Source organism: Scomber japonicus, chromosome 1, assembly GCF_027409825.1.
Source record: "Scomber japonicus isolate fScoJap1 chromosome 1, fScoJap1.pri, whole genome shotgun sequence".
Classification (NCBI taxonomy): Eukaryota; Metazoa; Chordata; class Actinopteri; order Scombriformes; family Scombridae; genus Scomber; species Scomber japonicus.
In genome coordinates, this window is record NC_070578.1 from 42,379,267 (window position 1) to 42,403,725 (window position 24,459).

A 24,459-nucleotide genomic window follows, 5' to 3' on the forward strand; every position below is an offset into this window, starting at 1 on the left:
CAGAATGAACTACTAACTTTGTGAGTTAACAAAGAGCTCAACCACTGATTAGTCAACTAATCAACTAAGATGAGACAGCATCTTTCATCAGATGACATTTTAATGAACAGGAGAACGTTTCTCATCCACTGTCTTCTTACTGATTTTCATTCTGCTTCTAAAACTTCAGCTGCTGACAGTCTGCTCAAAATTCATCTTTTTAAACTCTTTGATTTGTTGTTTGTTTGTATCAGGATGCAGCAGCAGCTAACTTGGGTGTGTCTGTCTTGAGCAAGCTACTTAACCCTAAATAGCTCCTGATGAGCAGGATGGCACCCTGTGTAATAGTCCCTGCCATCAGTGTGTGAATGAATGGTACACCCTCATGTACCGATTCCATCAGGCACAGCTTATACCAATTTTATTTCATACCTTTTATTTCTCTTTCTTCTTTTTCTTCCCCCTCCTCTCTTCTAAACAAAACAAACAAAAAATAAATGATCCAATTCAAATCAGAAAAAGTTTTGAAAATCATTATCAGGATTTTTATGGATCAGATGGGAAATGGACAAGACATTATTCTCATAATTTACAGGAACTCTTACTTACTCTACTCTTATTTAGTAAAAGCTGCTTGAAGCTGTGTTCATCCATCTGAAGATGAACTGGGATGTTTATATTTCTTTAGTAATTGACTCATGACCAAGTCACCTGCCATCCTCTTTTCATCACTGGAGGAGTTTGAACTTGTCAGTCACTCTGTTCTGAAAGACTTCTGAACATCTTTAATAAGCTGAGTGCAGATTTGAGTCATTAAATGTCCTTAAACATGATGTTTTCTCCACAGAGTTCAGCAGCAGAGCTCAGAGGTTCCCAGTGATCAGTCTGCACGGCAGCATCAAACACAGCTGGACTCCATATTTATGGTGTGTACATGTACAAACACACCTTTTACTATTAACTCCATCAACCACAGATGAAATACTAAAGTAGCATTCAGGTCCTAACAGTGTCCATGCTGCTCTGTTTAGACCAGCAGGCCTTCAGACTGACACATGAATCACATGTTGTGTTCTACCAGTTTAAATGAAATGTTCACTTTAACTTTCTGTTCCAGCTGCTGGAGGAGAACATTGTCACTTTTGTGGACAACGAGCTGAAGAGAGTCCAGAGGGGTCTGAGTCCAGATGACCCAGAATGCTTAGAGAGTCAGAGTGTGGATGAGGAGGTGTTGGACGGTGAGGAGGAAGAGCAGAGGAGGAGCAGCGGAGACGCATTTCTGAAGATCACAGTGCACTTCCTGAGGAGAATGAAGCAGGAGGAGCTGGCTGAGCGTCTGCAGAGCAGTAAGAGGACTTTAACAGATTTAACATGATGGAGAGGAAATGGAGGCAACATGGGAGAGGTTTATATTTCAAACTCTGCTGTAAATATGCTGCACACATCTGTGTGGGATCAGATAAATTAAAAAGGCTAAAATAAGGCCAAAGCCAAGGGAGTTGAGAGTCAATTGATAGGGGAGAATATGGTGTGAATGGCGGGTTGTGCTCAGCTTGTCTTCCTGACATGTGGCAAAGACAAAACAGGCACACCAGGGGCTGTTGGGTTGCTGCTGGTTAGTTGCAGCATCAATGAGACCGGCTCTGCTTTATAGCTGCAGCTCTTTACCCCACAATTCTCCAGACCTCGACCCAGCTGTGTCACATGGTGAAAAGGCAGGAACAGGTCCAGTGCACCTCCACACTGCAAACCTAAAGGAGACAGAGAGAATGACTCGTCAAACATTTCTATATTCATTACTACCAAAATTCTACAAAATAATGGGATACAAAAAATGCTCCATATAAACACTAATATACTCAGATTCCTACAATTGCACCAGGAAACACTTAAAAAACCCACAAATAAAAGCACTAGTCTGTACCTGTGCTCTAAAAGGAGACAATGAGAATGACTCATCTAGTGTGTATGTTGCTGGCTAAGTATCTGCAGGTTGGATACACAAGTGAAAACCACACCAACTGATCACTGCTTACAAAATTAGGCCGATACAGGTCTACCCAGTTACAGAGGCAACATGGGAGAGATCAGAGGCTGTTTGTCCTCCACTGATGAGCTGAATAAAACTGATGGAGGAGGAAAAACTACACAGACACACTTACATGTTCAGATTTCTAGACTTTCTGTAGGATCCACTCAATGATTTCATTTGTTGTTTGTTCATTCAGGAATTCGTGCTGCAAAGTGTCGACGTAAACTCAAGTCTAACCTGGAGAAGAAGTTCCAGTGTCTGTTTGAGGAGATCGCTAAAGTAGGAAACCCAACCCTTCTGAATCAGATCTACACACCGCTCTACATCACAGAGGGAGGGACTGCAGAGGTCAATGATGAACATGAGGTCAGACAGATTGAAACAGCATCCAGGAAACCAGACAGACCAGAAACAGCAATCAGACAAGAAGACATCTTTAATGCCTCACCTATAAGAGATGAACCAATCAGAACAGTGATGACAAAGGGAGTGGCTGGCATTGGGAAAACAGTCTTAACACAGAAGTTCACTCTGGACTGGGCTGAAGGCAAAGCCAACCAGGACATACACTTCACATTTCCATTCACTTTCAGAGACCTGAATGTGCAGAAAGAGAAAAAGTACAGCTTGGTGGAACTTGTTCATCACTTCTTTACTGAAACCAAAGAAGCAGGAATCTGCAGGTTTGAAGAGTTCCAGGTTGTGTTCATCTTTGATGGTCTGGATGGGTGTCGACTTCCTCTGGACTTCCACAACACTGAGATCCTGACTGATGTTACAGAGTCCACCTCAGTGGATGTGCTGCTGACAAACCTTATCAGGGGGAATCTGCTTCCATCTGCTCGCCTCTGGATAACCACACGACCTGCAGCAGCCAATCAGATCCCTCCTGAGTGTGTCAGCATGGTGACAGAGGTCAGAGGGTTCACTGACCCACAGAAGGAGGAGTACTTCAAGAAGAGATTCAGAGATGAGGAGCAAGCCAGCACCATCATCTCCCACATCAAGACATCACAAAGCCTCCACATCATGTGCCACATCCCAGTCTTCTGCTGGATCACTGCTACAGTTCTGGAGGATGTGTTGAAAAGCAGAGAGGAAAGAGAGCTGCCCAAGACCCTGACTGAGATGTACATCCACTTCCTGGTGGTTCATTCTGAACTGAAGAAGGTCAAGTATGACGGAGGAGCTGAGACAGATTCACACTGGAGTCCAGAGAGCAGGAAGATGATTGAGTCTCTGGGAAAACTGGCTTTTGAGCAGCTGCAGAAAGGCAACCTGATCTTCTATGAATCAGACCTGACAGAGTGTGGCATCGATATCAGAAGAGCCTCAGTGTACTCAGGAGTGTTCACACAGGTCTTTAAAGAGGAGAAAGGGCTGTACCAGGACAAGGTGTTCTGCTTCGTCCATCTGAGCCTTCAGGAGTTTCTGGCTGCTCTTCATGTCCATCAGACATTCATCAAGTCTGGGGTCAATCTGCTGGCAGAAGAACAAACAACATCCAGGTGGTCTGAAGTGTTCAGAGGCAAATCAACAAGTTTCTATCAGAGTGCTGTGGATGAGGCCTTAAAGAGTCCAAATGGACACCTGGACTTGTTCCTCCGCTTCCTCCTGGGTCTTTCACTGCAGACCAATCAAACTCTCCTACGAGGTCTGCTGACACAGACTGGAAGCAGCTCAAAGACCAACCAGAAAACAGTTCAGTACATCAAGAAGAAGATCAATGAGAATGTGTCTGCAGAGAGAAGCATCAATCTGCTCCACTGTCTGAATGAACTGAATGATCGTTCTCTAGTGGAGGAGATGCAACAGTCCCTGAGGTGAAATGAAATTAGATGAAGAGAGAATTGAGAAAAGAATGAAAGGCAGATATTAGGAGACGGAGAAATTGTATGATCAGGAGTCAAGAGTAGAGGAGCAGAGAATTGATGAGAGGAAGACAGAAGTGGAAGTGTGGATTTGAGGAGTGAGGAAGAGAGAAGAAAGGGAGGAGTGAAAAAATAAAGTGAGGAAAAAGATGAAGGAGAGAGAATAGTAAATGAGATGTGAGAACTCAGTGGAAGTAGAGACTGCATTTACCATATAGATGAGCAAAAAAAACACATCAGACACACATATAACACACTTAGATAAGGATGGCGATTAAAATAATAAAACCAGGCCGCGCAGGTGGTCGAGTGGTTAATAATAATAACAATACATTTTATTTGATGGCGCCTTTCAAGTCAAGGTCACCTTACAGAGAATAAAATAGAATAAAACAACAAACATTATTAAAACCAGACATCAACCTAAAAACCTAAAAACAAGTGTAGTGCACAGTGTTACAGTGAGTATGACAGTTTGAACAGGTGTGTTTGAATTTGGATTTGAATGTTGTGATGGAGTCTGACTGTCGTATGTGTGGGGGGAGGGAGTTCCATAGTCTGGGTGCCGAGCAGCTGAAGGCTCGGGCACCCATGGTGCTGAGGCGTCATGTGGGGATGGTTAATAGACCAGCAGAGGTTGAGTGTAGGGTGCGGGAGGGGCTGTAGTCCTGGAGGAGGTTGCAGAGGTAAGAAGGGGCTAGATGGTGGAGGGCTTTGTATGTGAGGAGGAGGTTTTTGTATTGGATGCGGTATTGTACTGGGAGCCAGTGAAGTTGTATGAGAATAGGGGTGATGTGATCAGACGATTTGGTGGAGAGTTCTGAATAATTTGTAGTCTGTTGATGAGTTTGGCGGGGAGTCCGGTGAGGAGGGCATTGCAGTAGTCAAGGTGGGAAGTGACAAATGAATGAACCAGGATTTCAGTGCTGGGTTGGGACAATGATGGGCGGAGTCTGGAGATGTTTTTGAGGTGGAAGAAGGCAGTTCAGTTGATGTTTTTAATGTGAGGTGCAAATAGAGGGTGCTGTCCAGAGTGACGCCAAGGCTCTTGGGTGGCTTTGGAGCCGGGCCTCGGTTTTATTGCCGTTGAGCTTTAGGAAGTTCCTGCTCATCCAGCTCCGGATGTCTTCCAGGCAGGTGACGAGGGAGGTGGGAGGGATGGATGGCGGTGGTGGGTTTGGAGGAGATGTAAACCGGAGTGCCATCAGCGTAGCAGTGAAAATTGATCCCATGATGACGGAGGATTGTGCCCAGGGGGTGGAGGTAGATGATGAAGAGGAGTGGACCCAAGACTGACCCCTTGGGGACACCCAGTGAAACACCCGAACACCCAGACTTGTGGTCCCTTATTTTCACGAATTGTTGGCGGTCAGTGAGGTATGAGGTAAACCAGCAAAGTGCAGCACCAGTGATCCCAACAATGCCAGCCAGGCGGTCCAGGAGTAGTGTGTGGGAGATGGTGTCAAATGCTGCACTGAGGTCGAGGAGGATGAGGAGGTAAGTAGTCCAGAGTCAGCTGCACAGAGGAGGTTGTTGGTGATTTTGACCAGAGCTGTTTCAGTGCTGTGTTTTGGACGGAAACCGTATTGAAAGGGTTCATGGAGGTTGTTTGTATCGAGGTGGGACTGTAGTTGTGCAGCAACCACCCTTTCAAGTGTTTTGGAGATGAAGGGAAGGTTGTAGATGGGCCGGTAGAGGTTGAGGTCTGTTGGGTTGGGTCGTGTCGTATCAGAAGATAGCAGCTCAATACTTTGTTATTTTAAAGTTAAAGTTTCAAAAGGTCCAAATAGAAAAATCACCATGAGTCGTCCAGCTGAATGCAGTCAAAGTTTTATTCGTTGACGAAGAAAGCCTTGGAATCAAAATGGCACAGACAGCGCCTATGCCAAAATGATTTTTGATACAAATTCCCCTTTTATACTGATAATTCTGATACTGCCCACCGTGAGAGAGAGAGATGTCCCTCTACCTTATGTAATTTTTAACCAATCAAAATCTTGTCAAAACAACTTTTTTTGCAATGGTTTCATCCCAGGTGCACTGGGGACTTTCCACTGTGGCTTTGGCACTCACAGATGGGCAGAGGTTAAGTTCCGGTCAAGATAATCTAGGCCATAGTTATATTTTATAATCTTAATCAAATTATGACTTTGTAACAATCAAATTATTATTTTATAACACTTGTTACTGCATACTTTTCTATAAAGTGCAATGCATTTAATCACATATAATCAGAAAGTTCTTAAAACATAGGATGGGTGTGATAGCAGCCAGTTTGAGAGTGGGGGGTACAGTGCCAGTGGTGAGGGAGGAGTTAATTATGTTGGTGATCATGGGAGAAATGGATGGCAGACAGGCTTTGACGAGGGAGGTGGGAAGAGGATCAAGCTGACAGAGGTTTTGACTTTGTGGATGAGTTCAGAGATGGTGTGTTCTGATACTGGGGTGAAGTCGGAGAGGGAGCTGATGAGAGGTTGGTCGGTGGTGATCATCCATGTTGGATCGTTGGAGGAGGTGCCGGAAGAGGCCAGTTGTTGGTGAATGGTGTTGAAAAAAGTCCAGGAAGGCAGTGCACTGATTGGTGGAGATGTCTGGTGGGAGGGTTCTAGGAGTCTGAATTAGGTGGTGGAGGTGTTGAGAAGAGCACTTGCCATATACGCAGCCGACCCCGGTTCGAATCCCGGCCAAAGGTCCTTTGTTGCATGTCCCCCCCCCCCCAAGGCGTGACTTTTGAGGACCCCGTGTCAACTAATCAGGAAATAAACATTCTGATTACTTTGCCTCTCTACCACATCAATTAGTCTGTGCCTTTTAGACTTTATTAAAGCTGCAGTCTGTAACTATTTTTGTGTTATATTTGCTAATAAGATACAGATAAGCTGTGACAAAATCCACTGTCTCTGGGTCCAGCCAGAAGTTGTAAAATGATTTGCAAGAATCCACCGCTCACGAGTCAAAACAATCAATCAGAGCCCAGAGTAGTGTTAATGACGCTGTACACATGCTGCTGGCAGCTCTCTTCCCCCGTGCAGTGTCTGCTTTGCTGTCACTGGTCAAACAGGCTTCCTCTCTTAGGGCTGATTCATAGTCGACCAAAGCGAGGCAAGCCACGCGAGCAATGCACTTCCTTTCATAGTGTACACCAAGGGTCTTCAACGTTTTCCAGGCCAAGGACCCCCAAACTGATGGAGAGATGGAGCAGGGACCCCCTACTTATATATATTGTATAAAATTGTTTTATATTAAACTAGTCCTATAGTGCCATGTATAAATGTACCTTGTTATTGTGCATTCAATGCTAAGATATTAAAATAATACCAGACGTCCCAACCTGCAAAAAGTCATTTCAGGGAGGTCCGTTCTGGGGGTGGGGGGGTTTCCCGTTACACTTGGTGTGGTCCGGGTGGGGTGGGGGTGCGATCGTTCTAATAAACGGCAACACAGAGCTATAAGGACGCTTTGCTCTCATACACGCTGCATTTATAGTCGCACAAACGCACATGCGCGCAGTCACTAGTTCGCGCTCTTTTTCACTCCAGATTCCGGGAGATTGGATCTCATTTGCGGCCATCAGGGAACCGCTATCAATATGCGAGAGACTCCTGTAACTACCGGTAGAGTTGGGATGTCTGTAATAAACAGGCTCATATAGTCATGTTTTTATTTTAAATTTGTGCAAGGTACGGCCTCGTATTTGGCACAGCAGCGATGGGGGCGGGTCCTCCTCGTTGGCGGGACAGGTGTTGTGAATGAACCGGAGCCCAGCTTGAAAGAGCTCCTGTGTGTCGCTGAATGTGTGCACTGCTGACTGAAAGACGTCTTCTGCCTCCATTCATCTGTTCACTACAGTGTGTTGGATTCATGTTAATGTGTATTTAAAGACATTTCAATTTGTGGAAAAAATTGAGAGGGGGAATATAACAAGAATCAACCAAAACTTTCGTGACCCCCCTGCAGTACCTCCGCAGACCCCCTGTTGAAGACCTCTGGTGTACAGAGTGGAAGCAAGCCGCATGGGCCATACCTGAAATCCAATACACCACTCACACAACAGGGGGTAGCAGAGTCACCGGTGACATCGCAAAATGGCTACTGCGGAGGAGTGCATTATTTTGTTGTTGTTAAATTGGTGCCGGCAAAAAAACAAGCATGCAATTTCTATCCACGCATTCTCTATGGAAATCTTATTTGAGTGTAGGGATGTGGAAGTGTCATATAAATGCACAAGTTCACATAATTTCTCCTCTTCACCCGCCATGTTTCATACAGTCTTCTTCTGTTGTATAACAAAGTGGTTAATATTAAATGCATTATATGCATTACCACCTCCCACAGCAACGGATGGTATTAAATGCGTCACTGCGTTGCGTATCAAAAAATCTGACTGCACATTTTGAAACGCAGGCAAGCATCATGGCGGCCAATGCGTTGCGATGCGTTTGCGTGCCTTTGCGTCGACTATGAATTGGCCCTTACCGTGGGGACGAACCTTCACGTGTGTGTAGCGTGCATGGCAGGTTCCTCCGTGGGGAGGGGCTTTGAAGGCAGGATTGCAATGCAGCAGAGAGGAAGAAGGAGGGACCTGGAGGCTGTACTCATTAAAATTTTCTGGCTAAGTCCACTTTTTTTCTCAAAGCTACAGACTGCAGCTTTAATGTCACAGAAACAATATTCTGGAACATTTATGTGTCAACTAAAATGTATGAAAATACTAGACACTATGAACAATTAATTCACTCTCTGGTCATATGAAAACACCAAACTACCCGAGTGGAAATCGAACCACTGATTACTTTAACTATCAATATGTGAACCGGTGTCATCACTGTTACACCACAAAGACATCAAAGAAAGAAAGGAGATATTCACATAAACACTAAACCGTAACAAATCCTGATTAATCTAAAACAAGAGTTATTTATTGCAACCATTGGGTATAAAGCATTCAAATATTTTCTAAAATTACTGTTTAATTCTGGGATTTAAACTGATGATTAATCCTTCATTTCTTTGGTTTTCACTGGATGTTTTTATCACTGTTTTATTTATATCAGGATGCAGCAGCAGAGAGCAGACTCTCCTGAACCCAGCTGTGTGTCCATGAAGAGTGACCGTTCTATGGGTCATCCTACTGACTTTAAAGATGGACAACCTGCTGATGGAAGGTAAGAATTTAAAAGTGAAGTTTGTTATTATCTGACTCTCCTGAGAAGAGGAATCAATATATAGTTTCAGCAGTGACATCACAGTTTACACCTGTGCAACAGTCACATGTCAAAGAGTTCAGTGTTATAAGACACCAACATGGCCATAGGTTTTCTGAGAATGAAGCCATAGCTTGACACTCTAACAATTCCCTTTCAGAGTCTATACCCCTTCCACACCCCTCCTCCCATAATCCTCCCGTAAACCAACCTTGTTTTTCTTTTTTCTACCATTATGTAACTTGTCCAACTTGCCATTGCAAGTTTTTTGTTTGTTATAAATCCCTTGTTGCGTTTTACTTGTCATGTCGGACCATTATGTTGTTTACCTGGTTTCGTCCTACAAATCATTCCTGAAGAAGAACAATCCGGAATGACGGTTCATTCTGGTTTGGATGGCGGAGTCTACTCAGGGTCTTCTTTGGTTTTAACTGCATTATTTTATTTTTTTATCAGGATGCAGCAGCAGAGATCAGACTCTCCTGAACCCAGCTGTGTGTCCATGAAGAGTGACTGGTCTATGGGTCATCCTACTGACTTTAAAGATGGACAACCTGCTGATGGAAGGTAAGAATTTAAAAGTGAAGTTTGTTATTATCTGACTCTCCTGAGAAGAGGAATCAATATATAGTTTCAGCAGTGACATCACAGTGTACACCTGTGCAACAGTCACATGTCAAAGAGTTCAGTGTTATAAGACACCAACATGGTCACTATATCAATATGTGTGTGTAACTTTGAAAACATCACATCAATAATCAGAGCAGCAGCTAACTTGGATGTGTCTGTCTTGAGCTAACTTCAAAGATGGACCCTGCTGAGCAAAGGTCAGAATATTGATCTCAGGATTGATAAACTGACTGAATAGATTTATAACTGACAGAAAGGATTGTTAGACACAAGAATGTTTTTTTATTCATAGAAGAAGAGAAAAATCAATCTAAAACGTTTCATTAAAGGCAAATCAAAGAAAGATAGACAATTATATATCCTTTTCATATCAGTGTTTACTGTGTGATAATTAATAGTAAAACCTTTGATAAAGAGACAATGAATGGTTTCTCAGCCACATTAAAATCAAATCAGAACACAGGAAGCAAAGTGAAAAGGTGTGTTACATTTCAGTGTTTGTTGTCTTTTCTGTTCTTTCATGCAGCACAATCCATCTCATTAAAACTGCAAACAGTCCCTCACAAATGGAGCTAAACATACAGTCAATAGTACTGTCCCTCAGCCACAGGAAACACTTTGATTGTCAAAGGCTGTCTGTCATGTTTGACTTCACCTCTGCTGCTGTTGATAAGCTCCGCCCATGGCTCTGCCTCCAAGCTGTGATTGGACAGCTGATTATTGTTCAGTTTGACAGGAACATCTTCATCTCAAAAAGACTCATCTTCCTCTCTCACAGAGCTTCTTATTCAGTGTTGGCAGGTGTGTGCTGCCCTCTGCAGGACAACACTGGCATGTAACACATCTCCTCACTTTGTTTGCTGTGGTCTGATTTATTTATTTCCTCTTCACTTTATTTATTTCATCCTATTCAGTTTAACATACAATACATAGATATAATTACTACATTAATGCACCTGATCCTGACTCTTTAGTAGCTCATCCTCATGTACCGGCTCCATCAGGCAGACTTTATACCAGTTTAATTTCATACATTTTATTCTCTTTTTTATCCTTCCCCTCCTCTCTTCTAAACCAACCAACCAAAATTAAATGATTCCATTTAAATAAGAAAATGTTCTGAAAATCATTATCAGGATCTTTATGGATCAGAGTAAAAGCTGCTTGATGTTGTGTTCATCCATCTGAAGGTGAACTGGGATGTTTATATTTCCATCTTTAGTTATTGAAGTTAACACAGATTGTTACTGAGCCATAGAACTGCTGTGGAACATCCTCACTTCCTTCTTCTTCTGTTGACTCATGACCAAGTCGCTGCCATCCTCTTTTCATCACTGGAGGAATTTGAACTCATCAGACACTCTGTTCTGAAAGATTTCTGTTTAATTCTGGGATTGAAACTGATGATTAATCCTTCATTTCTTTGGTTTTAACTTCATTATTTTATTTTTTTTATCAGGATGCAGCAGCAGAGAGCAGACTCTCCTGAACCCAGCTGTGTGTCCATGAAGAGTGACCGTTCTATGGGTCATCCTACTGACTTTAAAGATGGACAACCTGCTGATGGAAGGTAAGAATTTGACATCCAGTAATCAGAGCAGCATTTACAGGAGTTCATTTTGTCATCATGACAGAACATCTTTAATAAGCTGAGTGCAGATTTGAGTCATTAAATGTCCTTAAACGTGATGTTTTCTCCACAGAGTTCAGCAGCAGAGCTCAGAGGTTCCCAGTGATCAGTCTGCACAGCAGCATCAAACACAGCTGGACTCCATATTTATGGTGTGTACATGTACAAACACAGCATGGGTAGTATATGCAAATAACACAATGTTTAAGTTCCATCTGCACCCAGAGCTCAGTTGGTGGTAAAAGTTGTCATCCAGCAGACTTTGGAGATGTGAATTAGACAACAAACTATGTTTCCTCATTTTCTGTAGTGGTGCCTTCAAGGACAGTAAAATGTGGGTCTCCCAAAACACATGTTAAACTAGTGTTAGGGAAAACCAGTAAAATGTCATAGGACTAAATACTTTAAAATATCAGCTTATTTGGAAAACTGGTTTCATGATACAAGGCTGAAGAGGAGGAAGAAGCAACCACAGGAGCTAAAATAGAGACGCTGCACCCAGGTAGCTTTGCAGTGCTTTGTTACACCTGACTTTGTTTCCTGACAATAAATGATATCACTTTTCCAACTCTGAAAACAGAACAGAACAACAGTGACTGTGTTAACCTAACACCATGCAGCCCTCAATGGTACATTTCTACTACATAAATGACCTACTTACAATAAAGCATCTGGTCCGTCCCTTCCAACTTTTAAATTCAGTGTGAGTCTGTGCATCTGAATGTGTCATGCAATCCCTCACACATCAGAAGAAAAAGTAAATAAATAACTTCTGGGCAACGGAATTTGGAAAAGTTAAATATCAAAAATCAACTTTAGCCCCGGGTCTGTTTTGTCAGTTTTGTCAGTTTTTCATTTTTTGACCTGAGCATAAAGTCAAAAGTCTGAAAAACTATTGGTAAGTTCCTTTTTTGTATCACATTCATAAACAAATCATGAAATAGCAAGCCATTTTTGGATTTTTGGATTCTCAAATAAACAAATGATACACAGACCCATCATATTCACAGTGATTAATTTTTCCTTTAACTCCATCAACCACAGATGAAATAGTAAAGTAGCATTCAGGTCCTAACAGTGTCCATGCTGCTCTGTTTAGACCAGCAGGCCTTCAGACTGACACATGAATCACATGTTGTGTTCTACCAGTTTAAATGAAACGTTCACTTTATCTTTCTGTTCCAGCTGCTGGAGGAGAACATCCTCACTTTTGTGAAGAACGAGCTGAAGAGAGTCCAGAGGGGTCTGAGTCCAGATTACCCAGAATGCTTAGAGAGTCAGAGTGAGGATGAGGAGGTGTTGGACGGTGAGGAGGAAGAGCAGAGGAGGAGCAGCAGAGACGCATTTCTGAAGATCACAGTGCACTTCCTGAGGAGAATGAAGCAGGAGGAGCTGGCTGAGCGTCTGCAGAGCAGTAAGAGGATTTTAACAGATTTTGTTTTTTAAACTTTATTTTTTCCAATCAATAAAAACAGATACAGATATACAAAAACACAAGGGGAATAAACACTACTTTGTCACATAAAGATGCCATTTTGTCCATCTTACAGCATACAGCTCTGTTTTGATTCGAAGACTGTAGGTCATTTGTTCCTTTGATCGAATTTCTTCTACAGTGACCAGCCAGTGGCTCAGTCCAGGTGGGTCCGTTCTCAGCCAACTTGTAATGGCTTTCTTAGCTGCAAGTGATAGGATCTTGAACAGGTGTATGTCTTCTTTACCTTTTACATTGTCTGGTATCAGTCCTAGATATATATACCGAGGATCATTAGGAATATTATATCCAAAAATTTCACCCATGACTCTTAAAACCCCCTCCCAAAATTACCAAAATATATGAGAATGGTTGGCATTCAGTTGCCCATAATTTCTCCAACAATATTGTTGTTGGCCTAATTGTTTATTTTTGATTTTTGGTGTAATAAAAAAACGTGTTAAATTTTTCCAACCAAACTCCCTCCATCACCAACATCACGAAGCCTCCTTTTTTAGAGCTTGTTGATGTATGTTGGGTCTTAAATATGGACTGCCAATCACTCCCAGACAACTCAATATTGAATTATTTTTCCCATTTCCCTTTTATATACACTGTATTTCTTCTCTGTTGCTTCAATAAACCCTTGTACAGTTTAGAGATCATTTTTGAAGGAGTTTGCTTGAACGCACCTGTCAACACCTCAATCACATCATTCCCTTCCAATGAGATTTCCTTCTTAATTTCTGTCTCATAAAAGTGTCTTAATTAAAGGTATCTGTATAAATTTCCATTTTCCAGTCCAAACTCATTTTTAAGTTGTCTGAATGATTTGAAATGTTGCTAATCTACCAGTGTACATGCAGCTGTTATTCCTTTGTCTCTCCACTCCTCAAAGGTCTTGTCTAGCGTTCCTGGTCTGAACCTGGAGGATTGGGAAGGCCAAATCAACAGCTTACAGTCTCCTGTTAACTTATACTTTTTAACCACATCATACCATATTTCAAACGTTTCTCTCATGATCGAGTTTTCTCCCTTCTCCCCATGCTGATAATTGTGAATCTACTATTCTAATTGGGAGCGATAAAAAAAGATATAACAACCTAGGCAAGAGATTCATCTTGACTACCTCAATTCTTGAGCTGAAATCCATTACTAATGTTGTCCACTTTGCCACATCTTTTTGAATTTTATCGTTAACTAGTTTGTAGTTTGTCTGATAAATTCTGTTGAATTCTTGAGTTATTATCACTCCTAGATATTTTATTGACTTAGCATTCCAATTTAATTTATATCTCTTCCTGATTTCTTTATTTGGCTTGTAGTTAAATTAAAACCTGAGTTTTAGATATATTCAATTTGTAGCTCGACATCAATCCATATTCTTCCATTATGTTTACTAATTCAGTAAACGTTGTATTTGGGTCTTGAAGGAAGGTGATTATATTGTCAGCAAATAAACCTATCTTGTGTTTATCTCTTGCTATTGTGATTCCTGTCAGCCCGTCCTCTTGTCTAAACATTTGAGCAGGTGGCACTATGAAAATCGCGAAGAGGGCAGGGCTAGCACAACAACCTTGTCGTGTCCCTCTGTACAGTTTAAAAGTGTCTGACAGGTGACCATTAATTTTAACTCTGGCTGATGGGTTTGTATACAATGCCTTTATGCATTTAATGAATTTATCATCGAAACCCATCCTCTCTAGTACTTTATACAAAAAATCCCAGCTGACCCTGTCAAATGCTTTTTTGGCATCTAAGCTGATCAGGGCATCGCTTGTGTGGTGTTTATTAACATGGTCTATAATATGAAGGGTGTGCCTTTTGTTATCCTGTGTTTGGCGTCCTTTTACAAAGCCTGTCTGGTCTTCGTGTATCAGGTCAGGCAGAAAATGCTCCAATCTTTTAGTGATAATGGACGTAAACAGTTTATAATCCACATTTAGTATCGGTATTGGGCGATATGACTCGCAGTAAGCTTTATTTTTCCCCTCTTTGGGAATAACAGATATCAGAGCATCCCTTGAAGATGGTGGGGTTATAGCCTTCTCAAACGTCCAATTAAATGATTCCAATAGTACCGGGGCAAGGACTTCTTTGAATTTTTTGTACCATTCATTTGGATAACCGTCGGACTCTTATTAGTCTCCAGTCTACCTATGGCTTTATCCAATTCGTCTTTTGTAATAGGAGAGGTCAAATATTTATTTTGCTCAGAACCTATAGAGGGGAGGTCCAGTGGAATCAGGAGTTGTTTTATTTTCTCTTTGTCAATCTTCTCAGGGTGTGAATATAAAGTCTCATAGTAGTTTTTAGATTAGAAAGTTTCTAGATTCTATGAATTTCTTCTTGATCATATTTTAATGAATTTGATAAAGGGTCCCTGATTTTATTAATTGAATTTGTTATTTGTTGCGTTCAAAGACACCTCGCTAATATTCGTGTTGCCATTGGGCCTGACTCATAGAAGGTTTGCTTTATGAATCTAATTAAGTTACATTAAGTTTTCTATTTGTTTTCTTATTTCTTTAATCTGATTCCCTATTGAATCTTTATTGTCATTTTTGGGTCGTTGTTTCTCTAGTTTTTCCAATTCCTTCTGTAATTGGTTGTATTTTGTTTTCCTTAGATGAGCTGTTCTTGATATTAGCTTCCCTCTCATAACTGCTTTGACTGTATCCCAAATAATAGTTGGGTCAACCTGGCCATCCCTATTGTCATTTATACATTCACCAATTTCTTTTTTAATTTCTTCCACTGTGGATTTATTGTTTAAAATTCCAATATTCAGCCTCCATAGTGTGTTCCTTGGCTTGCTGTTTAAATGTATATTTAGAGAAACAATGTTGTGTTCGGATATATATCCGCTGTTCCGATTGTGCACTCATGTACCCTGTGTCTATCTATAATATTCATCAGGAAAAGGTCCAACCTAGAGTGTACTTTGTGTGTAGCTGAGTAGTGGGTAAATTCCTTATTCCTTTTCCTCACTGAGACCCCGTTGGTGGGTCGAGGGTAGATCCTATGACTAAGATAGGGCCCTATGCATAGGGTGGCTAGGACTAACCCTACCATCCTAAAGGCCAGCGTAAGCTATTTAAAATTAGGTCGTCATTCCCAGACATTTCTTGACAATAAGCCTAAATAGAGCCTGATATTAGTCCAGTTCAAATCTTGTATTCCAGTCTCGTAGTGGCAGTAATCTTACCAGCCTGTGATGATTTCCAATTCTTCATTTTACCTCCCTTGCACTGGGTATCATCTCTGAGCAGTATGATCACTCTGGAAACTCTGTCTCGTGATGTCCCGTTACCTTCTGCCACGACCCCAGGAGCTCTCCCAGACGTGCTCCCCAGTCAGCCTCCCCCTCGGCTGGCGTTGCGTCTTCCACCATGATTCCACGTCTCCTCAGCTCGACTCTCGCGTCCTCCGTGCTGTTGTAGAGTGGGGCTCCCGTCTCCCAGTGGATGCGCATGTTTACATACGGTGTTTGGAAACTGACTCCTTTCACTTTCAGAGCCTTTTTGATCCCGTTGTATTCTTTGCGTTTCTTGACCACCTCTGCAGTGTAGTCATGATCAAAATAAAGAGTCTTGTTATTCAGCTGGATCCTATCCTTCTTGTTTTTTTCCACGCCTCTTTTAAAACCCATTCTTTGGTTGCGAACTCCTGGAAATTGATTATGAACTCTCTCGGGGGTTTATCTGGTGTGGGTCCGTGTGCGCCCGTTCTGTGTGCGTGTCGTATGTTTAACTCAATGCCGCCCGGGATCGGTAGCTTGCTCCGGATGAGCGCCTCCACAAACTCTAGCACCGAGTCTTCCCCCTCCTCTCCTTCTGCTACTCCAAAGATGCAGATGTTATTGCGTCTGGAGCGTGACTCAAGATCGTTTAATTTATGTTGCAGGGCTTTTTGCTGTTTCAAGCAGGGGCTCAGGGCCTCGGTTGTCCGATAAGTTGCGTACTTCTGCCCCAAGCATATCCAGTTTTCCGTTGATTTCTTGTCTAAGATGATTTCTTCTCGCAGAGTGTTATTATCGCCTTTTAGATCCGTTTTGAGATCGTTAATCGATTTAATTATGTCTGCGGGCACCATGGTGACCTGGTCCACTTTGCCGCCGCTGTCTCTGGCTGTCGTTGTGTTTTTCTGTTTTATAGGCTCTCTTTCGTCTGCTTTTTGGCTTCTAAGTGTTCTTCCCCAATCCAGCTATCTATTTTATCAACCAATACTGAATTTTGAGTTAGTTTCGGTTTAAATTGCGGTTTGTCTGGGAGAGCGATCTCACCGTGCGTCTGGCTACTCCATGTGCTAACCCGGAAGCCGATTTTAACAGATTTAACATGATGGAGAGGAAATGGAGGCAACATGGGAGAGGTTTATATTTCAAACTCTGCTGTAAATATGCTGCACACATCTGCATCAGATCAAAGGCTGTTTGTCCTCCACTGATGAGCTGAATAAAACTGATGGAGGAGGAAAAACTACACAGACACACTTACATGTTCAGATTTCTAGACTTTCTGTAGGATCCACTCACTGATTTCATTTATTGTTTGTTCATTCAGGAACTCGTACTGCAATGTGTCAACGTAAACTCAAGTCTAACCTGGAGAAGAAGTTCCAGTGTCTGTTTGAGGGGATCGCTAAAGCAGGAAACCCAACCCTTCTGAATGAGATCTACACACCGCTCTACATCACAGAGGGAGGGACTGCAGAGATCAATAATGAACATGAGGTCAGACAGATTGAAACAGCATCCAGGAAACCAGACAGACCAGAAACAACAATCAGACAAGAAGACATCTTTAATGCCTCACCTGGAAGAGATGAACCAATCAGAACAGTGATGACAAAGGGAGTGGCTGGCATTGGGAAAACAGTCTTAACACAGAAGTTCACTCTGCAATGGGCTGAAGGCAAAGCCAACCAGGACATAGACTTCGCATTTCCATTCACTTTCAGAGACCTGAATGTGGTGAAAGAGAAAAAGTACAGCTTGGTGGAACTTGTTCATCACTTCTTTACTGAAACCAAAGAAGCAGGAATCTGCAGGTTTGAAGAGTTCCAGGTTGTGTTCATCTTTGATGGTCTGGATGAGTGTCGACTTCCTCTGGACTTCCACAACACTGAGATCCTGACTGATGTTACAGAGTCCACCTCAGTGGATGTGCTGCTGACAAACCTCATCAGGGGGAAACTGCTTCCCTCTGCTCGCCTCTGGATAACCACACGACCTGCAGCAGCCAATCAGATCCCTCCTGAGTGTGTCGGCATGGTGACAGAGGTCAGAGGGTTCACTGACCCACAGAAGGAGCAGTACTTCAGGAAGAAATTCAGAGATGAGAAGCAGGCCAGCACCATCATCTCCCACATCAAGACATCACGAAGCCTCCACATCATGTGCCACATCCCAGTCTTCTGCTGGATCACTGCTACAGTCCTGGACGATGTGTTGAAAAGCAGAGAGGGAGGAGAGCTGCCCAAGACCCTGACTGAGATGTACATCCACTTCCTGGTGGTTCAGTCCAAACGGAAGAAGGTCAAGTATGATGGAGGATCTGAGACAGATCCACACTGGAGTCCAGAGAGCAGGAAGATGATTGAGTCTCTGGGAAAACTGGCTTTTGAGCAGCTGCAGAAAGGCAACCTGATCTTCTATGAATCAGACCTGACAGAGTGTGGCATCGATATCAGAGCAGCCTCAGTGTACTCAGGAGTGTTCACACAGGTCTTTAAAGAGGAGAGAGGGCTGTACCAAAACAAGATGTTCTGCTTCGTCCATCTGAGTGTTCAGGAGTTTCTGGCTGCTCTTCATGTCCATCCGACATTCATCAAGTCTGGGGTCAATCTGCTGGCAGAAGAACAAACAACATTGGAAGTGAACAGAGAAACACGTTTCTACCAGAGTGCTGTGGACGAGGCCTTAAAGAGTCCAAATGGACACCTGGACTTGTTCCTCCGCTTCCTCTTCGGTCTTTCACTGCAGACCAATCAGACTCTCCTACGAGGTCTGCTGACACAGACAGGAAGTAGCTCACAGACCAATCAGGAAACAGTCAAGTACATCAAGAAGAAGATCAGTGAGAATGTGTCTGCAGAGAGAAGCATCAATCTGTTCCACTGTCTGAATGAACTGAATGATCGTTCTCTAGTGGAGGAGATCCAACAGTACTTGAGATCAGGAAGTCTCTCCACGGATAAACTGTCTCCTGCTCAGTGGTCAGCTCTGGTCTTCATCTTACTGTCATCACAAAATGATCTGGACGTGTTTGATCTGAAGAAATACTCTGCTTCAGAGGAGGTTCTTCTGAGGCTGCTGCCAGTGGTCAAAGCCTCCAACAAAGCTCTGTAAGTGCACACAGAACTATGGGGGGTGGTGGGGGCTGAATCCTTTAGGTTTTTAACTTAACTTCAACTTGCTGTCATTTCCCTTCAGTGTCTCTGACTGCACCAACACATTTATTTATAACTAAATAAAACCCACCCCTCCCTGAGCTACTACCTTACCGTGGTGGAGGGGTCCCAATGACCCCAGGAGCTCAGTTGTCGGGGGCTTTATTCCCCTGGTAGGGTCTCCCATGGCAAACAGGTCCGGGGGGAGGGGCCAGACAAAAGGTAGCTCAGAAAACCCCGATGATGAATACGACTATTGGTTTTTCGTGTCCCTTGCCCGGACGCGGGTCACCGGGGCCCCCCCCTGGAGCCAGGCCTGGGGGCGGGGCTCGGAGGCGAGCGCCTGGTGGCCGGGCCTTCCCCCATGGGGCCCCGCCGGGCATAGCCCGAAGAAGGGACATGGGACCCCTCTCCCACAGACCCACCACCATTGAGAGGGGCCAAAGGGGTCGGGTGCGCTGTGAGCTGGGCAGCGGCCGAAGGCGGGGACCTTGGCGGTCCGATCCTCGGCTGCAGAAGCTAGCTTTAGGGACGTGGAACGTCACCTCTCTGGTGGGGAAGGAGCCTGAGCTGGTGCGTGAGGTTGAGAAGTTCCGGCTAGATATAGTCGGCCTCACCTCGACGCACAGCAAGGGCTCTGGAACCAGTCTCCTCGAGAGGGGTTGGACTCTCGTCCACTCTGGAGTTACCACTGGTGTCAGGCGCCGGGCAGGGGTGGCAATACTTATTGCTCCCCGGCTTGGTGCCTGTATGTTGGAGTTTACCCCGGTAGACGAGAGGGTGGCCTCCCTCCGCCTTCGGGTGGGGGGACGGATCCTGACTGTTGTTTGTGCCTACAGTCCAAACAGCAGTTCAGAGTATCCAGCCTTTTTGGACTCCTTGGAGGGGGTGCTGGAAAACACTCCCCCTGGGGATTCCCTCGTTCTGCTGGGGGACTTCAACGCCCATGTTGGTAGCGACAGTGAGACCTGGAAGGGTGTGATTGGGAGGAACGGCCCCCCTGATCTGAACCCGAGCGGTGTTCTGTTGTTGGACTTCTGTGCTCGTCACGGATTGTCCATAACGAACACCATGTTCAAGCATAAGGGTGTCCATATGTGCACTTGGCACCAGGACACCCTAGGCCGCAGTTCGATGATTGACTTTGTAGTCGTGTCGTCGGACTTGCGACCGCATTTCTTGGACACTCGGGTGAAGAGAGGGGCGGAGCTGTCAACTGATCACCACCTGGTGGTGAGTTGGCTCCGATGGTGGGGGAGGATGCCGGGCAGACCTGGCAGGCCCAAACGCATTGTGAGGGTCTGCTGGGAACGTCTGGCAGAGTCTCCTGTCAGAGAGAGTTTCAACTCCCACCTCCGGGAGAGCTTCGACCATGTGCCGGGGGGAGGCGGGGGACATTGAGTCCGAGTGGGCCATGTTCCGTGCCTCCATTGTTAAGGCGGCCGACCGGAGCTGTGGCCGCAAGGTGGTCGGTGCCTGTCGGGGCGGCAATCCCCGAACCCGCTGGTGGACACCGGCGGTGAGGGATGCCGTCAAGCTGAAGAAGGAGTCCTATAGGGCCTTTTTGGCCTGTAGGACTCCGGAGGCAGCAGACGGGTACCGGCAGGCCAAGCGGAATGCAGCTAGGTCACTGAGGCAAAAACCCGGACATGGGAGGAGTTCGGTGAGGCCATGGAAAAAGACTTCCAGACGGCTTCGAAGAGATTCTGGACCACCATCCGGCGTCTCAGGAGGGGGAAGCAGTGCACCGTAAACACTGTGTACGGTGGGGACGGTGTGCTGCTGACCTCGACTCGGGACGTTGTGGATCGGTGGAAGGAATACTTCGAAGACCTCCTCAATCCCACCAACACGCCTTCTGGTAAGGAAGCAGGGCCTGGGGGCTCGGGTGTGGGCTCTCCTATATCTGGGGTGGAGGTCGCCGAGGTGGTTAAAAAGCTCCTCGGTGGCAGGGCCCCGGGGGTGGATGAGATCCGCCCCGAGTTCCTCAAGGCCCTGGATGCTGTGGGGCTGTCATGGTTGACACGACTCTGCAGCATCGCGTGGACATCGGGGGCAGTGCCTCTGGATTGGCAGACTGGGGTGGTGGTCCCTCTTTTTAAGAAGGGGGACCGGAGGGTGTGTTCCAATTACAGGGGAATCACACTCCTCAGCCTCCCTGGTAAGGTCTATTCGGGGGTGCTGGAGAGGAGGGTCCGTCGGATAGTCGAATCTCGGATTCAGGAGGAGCAATGTGGTTTTCGTCCGGGCCGTGGAACAGTGGACCAGCTCTACACCCTCTGCAGGATCCTTGAGGGTGCATGGGAGTTTGCCCAACCAGTCCACATGTGTTTTGTCGACTTGGAGAAGGCATTCGACCGTGTCCCTCGGGGGATTCCGTGGGGGGTTCTCCGGGAATACGGGGTATCGGACTCCCTGATAAGGGCCGTCCGTTCCCTGTATGACCGGTGTCAGAGCTTGGTCCGCATTTCCGGCAATAAGTCGGACTTGTTTCCGGTGAGAGTTGGACTCCGCCAGGGCTGCCCTTTGTCACCGATCCTGTTCATAATTTTTATGGACAGGATTTCTAGGCGCAGCCAGGGTGTAGAGGGGGTCCGGTTTGGTGACCTCAGGATTGGGTCACTGCTTTTTGCAGATGATGTGGTCCTGTTGGCTTCATCAGACCGTGACCTCCAACTCTCACTGGATCGGTTCGCAGCCGAGTGTGAAGCGGCCGGGATGAGAATCAGCACCTCCAAATCCGAGGCCATGGTCCTCAACCGGAAAAGGGTGGAGTGCACTCTTCGGGTCGGGGATGAGATTCTGCCTCAAGTGGAGGAGTTCAAGTACCTCGGGGTCTTGTTCACGAGTGAGGGAAGGATGGAACGGGAGATCGACAGGCGGATCGGTGCGGCGTCTGCAGTAATGCGGACTCTGCACAGATCCGTCGTGGTGAAGAGAGAGCTGAGCCGAAAGGCGAAGCTCTCAATTTACCAGTCGATCTTCATTCCTACCCTCACCTATGGTCATGAGCTTTGGGTAGTGACCGAAAGAACAAGATCGCGGGTACAAGAGGCCAAAATGAGCTTCCTCCGTAGGGTGGCTGGGCTCTCCCTTAGAGATAGGGTGAGAAGCTCAGTTATCCGGAGGGAGCTCGGAGTAGACCCGCTGCTCCTCCACGTCGAGAGGAGCCAGATGAGGTGGTTCGGGCATCTAATTAGGATGCCTCCCGGACGCCTCCCTGGTGAGGTGTTCAGGGCACGTCCCACCGGTAGAAGACCTCGGGGAAGACCCAGGACACGCTGGAGAGACTATGTCTCTCGGCTGGCCTGGGAACGCCTCGGGGTCCCCCGGGAAGAGCTGGACGAAGTGGCTGGGGAGAGGGAAGTCTGGGCTTCCCTGCTTAGGCTGCTGCCCCCGCGACCCGACTCCGGATAAGCGGAAGAAGATGGATGGATGGATGGATAAAACCCAGTGTTTATCAATCAGTCAATCTTTATTTATATAGTGCGGTAGAGAGGAGAGAGAAGCACATTGAAAATCAGCATTGAAGTTGGAGGTCCGGGACTGGAATCTGTTATCCGGACGTCTACAGGCCCAGATTACCTGTGAGACCATAAAGCACAGACAACTCCGGGGAAGAAGTTTAAGTTAGTTAATGTGTTTATAGTGCATGAATGTAAATGGATATAGATGGATGGATAGAGAGAAAAAAAAGAAAGATCTCGCATTGACCATGAGACACACGCATTTCAAGCAGTTCATGTGCTCACACACCACGCCTGTCATTTCTCACGGTGAGAAATAATAGATCCCACCACACAGAACTTAATAAATAATAAATGAACGGGCGAGGCATAGGCACATTTCTCTGCTAAGTTCATAGCTGTCCCGAGTTAGCGACCTACCAACCATTCAGAAAATAGTATTTCTTGTTGCCAGGTAAAATCAGAAACTATGTTTATCCCCCCACCCCCCTCACTGCAAGCACGTTCTCTCTCTGCTCTCTGAAAGCTTCATTAAGGATGAATCTGTGACTGATGAGTATTCATGAATGGTTTGTTGAGCAAAAATCTGGTAGAGACTAATTATGCTGGGATACTGTGAATGTTCTGAATATGAACAGTGTGTGGACTGATTTCTATGTTATATTAAGGGCCGTCCACACTGAGAACGATAACTATAACAATAACTATAAATGTATAGTTTTGAATATCGTTCTAATTCATGTCCACAACTATAAAGATAACTATAGAGGAGTACGATATCGTTGAATCAATTTCAGAGCGATTTGATGAACAATAAAAACGCTGACAGCCAATCAGAATCCTTCCTCTAGCTGTCGTATTTATTTATTCTAAAGCAGCTTTGCTCCTCTCTCAGCACAGACGCTGTAAACTGGAGCAGGATGACAGAGGTGATTTCTTTATTATTACAAAGATGCCGGAACTTTGTCCTCTATTATAATGTAAAAACAACAAAGTAAGCAGATCTTTGAAAGAAGGAAGAAAATAACATCACATACAGTAGGCTTGTTCTGATGGAGTGTGAGCAACAGGATGCTCACTGCTTAATGGTCACCAGTGTCGTTAATGAGAGGGAATTTCTGATTTCTACATATGAACCTGTAATCTTTGCTCAAAGAAGAAAATGAATGCCATTATTTTATTTTGTTCTGCTGATTCTTCTTCAGGTTGAGTGACTGCAACCTCTCAGAGAGAAGCTGTGCAGCTCTGTCCTCGGTTCTCAGCTCCCAGTCCTCTAGTCTGAGAGATCTGGACCTGAGTCACAACAACCTGCAGGATTCAGGAGTGAAGAAGCTTTCTGCTGGACTGGAGAGTTCACACTGTGGACTGGAAACTCTCAGGTCATTATAGTACTCATATTTACTTCTCCCCAGTTTCTAGTTTACATGAAGAGTAATGTCTGAGCTTAAATGCTGAAATATCAAGTATACGGTTAGTAAAGTAAAACTAATTTCACGCCATCACGTGAGTATAGGAGCGGAAGGAAGTGCGTTTGGTTATTAATAATTATCAATAATTATCATAAATAATTATTAGTTATTAATAAGAAATTAAAGAATAATCAATTCTAATTATTAATTTGGGGCACCACTGGAAACAATAACCAAACAGTTAAATTAGCCTCAATAAAGAATAAAAAAATAACGATTAGAGTCCGAGCTCTGACTATTATGATATATGATTATACACTTAACACAATAACATACACACAATGATCACAAAACACTCTTTAAAGCTAAA

At 44.6% G+C, this 24,459-nt stretch overlaps 1 protein-coding gene across 1 annotated transcript in view; it reads left to right on the plus strand.

Annotated features, from left to right (window-relative positions):
- Positions 1–24,459, plus strand: part of LOC128372129 (NACHT, LRR and PYD domains-containing protein 12-like) — a 54,977-nt gene that overhangs the window by 24,729 nt on the left and 5,789 nt on the right. The window contains exons 2-3 of the mRNA XM_053332420.1: positions 18,165–19,168; positions 23,886–24,059. Coding sequence (XP_053188395.1) covers positions 18,165–19,168; positions 23,886–24,059 — 1,178 coding nt within the window. The remainder of the gene's footprint in view (positions 1–18,164; positions 19,169–23,885; positions 24,060–24,459) is intronic.